At 43.8% G+C, this 6,476-nt stretch overlaps 1 protein-coding gene across 1 annotated transcript in view; it reads left to right on the top strand.

Moving 5' to 3' along the window:
• The first annotated feature begins 5,519 nt into the window (after window positions 1–5,519).
• Window positions 5,520–6,476, top strand: part of LOC143768174 (uncharacterized) — a 62,009-nt gene continuing 61,052 nt past the window's right edge. The window contains exon 1 of the mRNA XM_077256864.1: window positions 5,520–6,360. Coding sequence (XP_077112979.1) covers window positions 6,283–6,360 — 78 coding nt within the window. The 5' untranslated portion in view covers window positions 5,520–6,282. The remainder of the gene's footprint in view (window positions 6,361–6,476) is intronic.

Below are 6,476 nucleotides of genomic sequence, written 5' to 3'. Positions count from 1 at the left end.
AAGGTCTGGAATCGGTCCTTCTCCACAATCTTCCTCAGGGTCCGGTCACCTCTTCTCGTTGTACAGCGTTTTCTGCCACATTGTTTCCTTCCAACAGACTTACCATTGAGGTGCCTTGATACAGCACTCTGGGAACAGCCTATTTGTTGAGAAATTTCTTTCTGGGTCTTACCCTCTTGCTTGAGGGTGTCAATGATGGCCTTCTTGACATCTGTCAGGTCGCTAGTCTTACCCATGATGGGGGTTTTGAGTAATGAACCAGGCAGGGAGTTTTTAAAAGCCTCAGGTATCTTTTGCATGTGTTTAGAGTTAATTAGTTGATTCAGAAGATTAGGGTAATAGGTCGTTTAGAGAACCTTTTCTTGATATGCTAATTTATTGAGACAGGTTTTTTGGGTTATCAGGAGTTGTAGGCCAAAATCATCAGTATTAAAACAATAAAAGACCTGACAAATTTCAGTTGGTGGATAATGAATCTATAATATATGAAAGTTTAATTGTAATCATTACATTATGGTAAATAATGAAATTTAACACTATATGCTAATTTTTTGAGAAGGACCTGTAGTTACGTTTAAGGTGGGTTCCCCCTGTTTGCCATGGGTTCCGATGGTGAGCCCGCAACTATTCCTGCACATGTCAGCCGATTTAAACAACTGATATGTGCCCCTAACAGCCGCGGATGGAATCACGATTAACCCGTGGCTGTTAACATGTTACATGCCGCTCTCAATCTCTGATTAGTGAACAATCCAGAAAACCTTTATAAGGTTCATAGATATGATTCCTTAGAGTCTGTAATGCGGCTGCAAGAAAAGGAACAATCCGGGGGTGCCACCCAGTTGTCACAGCTCGGTTTAGGGACTCTATCCGGTGATTGCTGCGTGGAAGATTTCACTCACTGCTGAATCACAACCTGTTCAGTCTCTATCCAACCGCTGATACTTCCCTTGTCTTTGCTTTCCTTTATTGGATGCTATTCAGGTGTGTCTCACTCCCTCGCTTGGTTCTGTTCTATTACCTCTCAGGGGTGATTATATTCATCTTGCACATGCTTTCATTGCTGGTTATACTTCAAGGTTAATGGGTGTTTCCAGTTCCAGCTCAATAGCTGGAGAATATCCTGTTTTAGTAATCTCAGTTGCTTTCTCGCAGTCTGTGAGTTATCCTTCCCAGCACAATTTCCTTTCTTCCACATATGGGGTCTGCACGTTTTTCACTTAGTCCGTTTATTTTTTGGTTCTTTGTCTTTTTCCCTGTCAATCCTGTGTGAATGTGTTTAGTGTCTTCCTGCACGCACTCCTTACCCTCTTGTAGGATTTGTGTGTGGCATTCCCTCTCATCCTTCAGGAAGTTTGAGAAACCCCTCTACAGCCTTTTAGGGAACCAGGTCCGAGAAGGTGATTTTAGTTGTGCAGCTAGGAACTTTTCTACTTTGTACAGGGACCAGTTGGGTCTCCATTTATTATTCCTTTCCTTCCTCCGTTATTTTGTGTAAAGGTACCTTCACACGAAGCAACGCTGCAGCGATAGCGACAACGATGCCGATCGCTGCAGCGTCGCTGTTTGATCGCTGGAGAGCTGTCACACAGACCGCTCTCCAGCGACCAACGATGCCGAGGTCCCCGGGTAACCAGGGTAAACATCGGGTTGCTAAGCGCAGGGCCGCGCTTAGTAACCCGATGTTTACCCTGGTTACCAGCGTAAAAGTAAAAAAAACAAACAGTACATACTCACCTGCGCGTCCCCCAGCGTCTGCTTCCTGACACTGACTGAGCTCCGGCCCTAACAGCACAGCGGTGATGTCACCGCTGTGCTTTCACTTTCACTTTAGGGCCGGCGCTCAGTAAGTGTCAGGAAGCAGACGCTGGGGGACGCGCAGGTGAGCATGTACTGTTTGTTTTTTTTTTACTTTTACGCTGGTAACCAGGGTAAACATCGGGTTACTAAGCGCGGCCCTGCGCTTGGTAACCCAATGTTTACCCTGGTTACCAGTGTAAAACATCGCTGGTATCGTTGCTTTTGCTTTCAAACACAACGATACACAGCGATCGGACGACCAAATAAAGTTCTGGACTTTATTCAGCGACCAGCGACATCACAGCAGGATCCTGATCGCTGCTGCGTGTCAAACGAAACGATATCGCTAGCCAGGACGCTGCAACGTCACGGATCGCTAGCGATGTCGTTTCGTATGAAGGTACCTTAAGTGTGCAAACATATTCATAGCAATCTGATGTCAAGAAAAAAGCAACACTGGTCCTTTTGAATAGCTCCTCTAATCCAGCAGGGTATCCAAAGTGGATGACAATAGTATGTGACACACGATCTCCATTCTCTAAATGTCGAAGTAGTGGCACCAGGATCTGGCCTTAGCAGCAGATCCTAGCCCTTCCAAGACATAGCACCAACTATCAGAACCCAAACATGTGTCTTCCCTTTTCTACCTTCTTTTTGGGATCAGCCCCCTGCAAAGAAGAACAAAGACACCCCCCTTCTCAATATTTAGGACAAGGAACGTCAGTGGAGACCTAATTACATTATGGTTCATGGTGACCAGCTGGGGTGACACATTTGTTGTAGTATCCAATTAAAAATCCATTTAAATTTGGCTTTAGACATTTTCTTTTACTATATAATCACCCTCCTTACAGTTTATGGGGACTTTTTCTACCTCAAAAGCTGATATCCCTTGGTTGAGATCTATGTGCATTCATATAAAATGCTTTGATAAATAGTGACTCTGGAAACTTCCTGCCATATTTCTCGTATTTTCCCACAGAGCTTTTTTTTTTTGTAGTGACCTTATACATTCTTCATATATTTTGTCACATCATATTACGTTACTGGTGAAAAATTCAAGAGCACAGATATTGCCTGTTGTTGTCATCTCTTACATAAGTGATGGTGAAGTGCAGCGCTGGTTGTCTTATTCATTTGCCATAGGCCGGCGTCACACTCAGCGTAAGACAATACGGTCCGTTTTTTACGGCCGTAATACGGAGAAATGTTCCCAAAATAGTGATCCGTATGTCATCCGTAGGCAGGGTGTGTCAGCGTATTTTGCGCATGGCATCCACCGTATGTAATCCGTATGGCATCCGTACTGCGATATTTTCTCGCAGGCTTGCAAAACCGACATCTAATGGATTTATGTGCTCAAATGTTTGTTAAAACATATATACAGTATATATATATATATATATATATATATATATCACTTTATTAGGTACACCTGTCCAACTTCTTGTTAACACTTAATTTCTAATCAGCCAATCACATGGCGGCAACTCAGTGCATTTAGGCATGTAGACATGGTCAAGACAATCTCCTGCAGTTCAAACCGAGCATCAGTATGGGGAAGAAAGGTGATTTGAGTGCCTTTGAACGTGGCATGGTTGTTGGTGCCAGAAGGGCTGGTCTGAGTATTTCAGAAACTGCTGATCTACTGGGATTTTCACGCACAACCATCTCTAGGGTTTACAGAGAATGGTCCGAAAAAGAAAAAAAATCCAGTGAGCGGCAGTTCTGTGGGCGGAAATGCCTTGTTGATGCCAGAGGTCAGAGGAGAATGGGCAGACTGGTTCGAGCTGATAGAAAGGCAACAGTGACTCAAATCGCCACCCGTTACAACCAAGGTAGGCCTAAGAGCATCTCTGAACGCACAGTGCGTCGAACTTTGAGGCAGATGGGCTACAGCAGCAGAAGACCACACCGGGTACCACTCCTTTCAGCTAAGAACAGGAAACTGAGGCTACAATTTGTACAAGCTCATCGAAATTGGACAGTAGAAGATTGGAAAAACATTGCTTGGTCTGATGAGTCTCGATTTCTGCTGCGACATTCGGATGGTAGGGTCAGAATTTGGCGTAAACAACATGAAAGCATGGATCCATCCTGCCTTGTATGGAGCATCTTTGGGATGTGCAGCCGACAAATCTGCAGCAACTGTGTGATGCCATCATGTCAATATGGACCAAAATCTCTGAGGAATGCTTCCAGCACCTTGTTGAATCTATGCCACGAAGAATTGAGGCAGTTCTGAAGGCAAAAGGGGGTCCAACCCGTTACTAGCATGGTGTACCTAATAAAGTGGCCGGTGAGTGTATATATATATATATATATATATGTATATATATATGTATATATGTATATATATATATATATATATATATATATATATATATATATATATATATATATATATATATATATATATATATACACACATATATATATACTTTGTGGAAAAAGAAAAAAAAAAAGAGCATGAACCGCACATCCCAAAATCATACGTTGATCTAAAGCCGCTAGGCAAAAATTTAAATACTGAATATGAGGTTTTCAGTTTAACATTCTGATCAGACTGTATGAAGCCCACTGCCCCTTCACGGCAAACCTCGTAGTGGGTCCTAACGCCCTAACGGAGCGGAGCCGTGCGGCGACCACCGCCGCAGCGGCCATGCACCAGCAGGGCGGACGGCCTGTTGCCCCACAGCACCCATGCTGCGAGACTGAGCCCCCAAGACTCCAGACCGCCCCACCAGCACAAAGCCACAGCAACAATGGCCGCCACACAGCACCAGCACCAAAATGAAGGGAGCATTTAAACTCACCTTCCTCCAGCTCTTCAGTGAGAGCCAAAATGGGCTAGACCCCTTACTTTGCAGTCTCCTGCTAATTAAAATCACCTGAGCCAAATGGGAGGAGTGCTGGTCCAAAAAAAGAGACAAGTACATGCTTTGTGGAAAAAGAAAAAAAAAGCATGAACCGCACATCCCAAAATCATACGTTGATCTAAAGCCGCTAGGCAAAAATTTAAATACTGAATATGAGGTTTTCAGTTTAACATTCTGATCAGACTGTTGGATGAACTCATATGAACTCGAGCGTGGGAACTTTTCCAAGGCTCCAGTTCATGAGGACATCCACCAGAGGGCGCCTCACCGCGACTCAATGTAAGTACAGATCACTCATCTTTCCTTTCAGCACCCGGGGATTACAGGCACGAGCGAGTGCTTTAGCGCAGCTCCTGCCTGTGAAATTATTTAACCCCTTCAGATGGATTTACTTCATGGGACCTGACAGTTCATCAGAAGGTATGTATATTGTTGGTTTATTATTTTGCCAAGCGAGGGTCTTCAGATGGATTGAGAGAGCAATAAAATACTAAAACAACCTGTGTGTTTATTTCATTAAAATAATTTTTAATAAAGTGTGTGTGTGTGTGTTTTTTAACCCTTTCAGACAATTGGATTAATAATGGATAGGTGTCATAATTGACACCTCTCCATTATTAATCTGGCTTAATGTCACCTTACAATAGCAAGGTGGCATTAACCCTTCATTACCCCATATCCCCACCGCTACACGGGAGTGGGAAGAGAGTGGCCAAGTGCCAGAACAGGCGCATCTTCCAGATGTGCCTTTTCTGGGGTGGCTGGGGGCAGATGTTTGTAGCCAGGGGGGGCCAATAACCATGGACCCTCTCTAGGCTATTAATATCTGCCGTCAGTCACTGGCTTTACCACTCTGGTGGAGAAAATTGCGCGGGAGCCCACGCCAATTTTTTCCGCCATTTAACCCTTTATTTTAGCAGCTACAGCGCCCTATTTTTGCACATACACACTACTAACATTAGTAGTGTGGAATATGCAAAAAAAAAGGGGATATGAGATGGTTTACTGTATGTAAACCATGTCTCATATCCTGTCGGGTTTGGGAAGGAGAAATGAAAAGCCGGCAATTGAATTACTGGCTTTTCACTAACACCGCTGCGTATTTTTTGCAAGTCACACTGCTGGTCCGTGTGGAATCCGTATTTTTCTCGCCCCCATAGACTTTCATTGGCGTTTTTTTTTGCGCAATACGCTGACAAACGCAGCATGCTGCGATTTTCTACGGCCGTACAAAACCGTATATTACGGATGCGTAATATACGGCTGATAGGAGCAGCCCCATACAGAATAATTGGGCCGTGTGTAATGCGTATTTTACGGACGTATTTTCGGCGCTCATACGTCCGTAAAACTCGCTAGTGTGACGGCAGCCATACATGTTGGCAAGACCTCTTTGGCCAGTGATCATTTCTGGCGTTCATGTGAAGATGTTACATGATCTGTCCTTAAATAAAGAGGAACTTCTTTATATCTTCTCCTCCACTTATCTCCAGAATGTTCAATGTTTATGACTTAACATTTTCTCATCCAGGTTCCTACAATATCTCATCCTCTCAGTGGAGATCTTCTATAAAAGAGAATTTTCCTGATTGACCTGTCAAGGATGGCTAGGGACAGGGACAAGATGGTGGAGAGGATTTTACACCTCGCCCTAGAGATCCTCTTTCGGCTTACTGGAGAGGTGAGAGATTCTGATGACGTCACATTACATCATTCTTATCTATGGGAATAACAGATGGACAGAACTGGAGAGGTGAGGACTCTGGAAATATATGTAGTGGGATTTATTAATGTGTC

The sequence above is a fragment of the Ranitomeya variabilis genome, chromosome 4 (genome assembly GCF_051348905.1).
Source record: "Ranitomeya variabilis isolate aRanVar5 chromosome 4, aRanVar5.hap1, whole genome shotgun sequence".
NCBI classification, from domain to species: domain Eukaryota; kingdom Metazoa; phylum Chordata; class Amphibia; order Anura; family Dendrobatidae; genus Ranitomeya; species Ranitomeya variabilis.
Note: the sequence above shows the minus strand (reverse complement) of the source record. Positions and strands in the feature narration are given on the sequence as shown.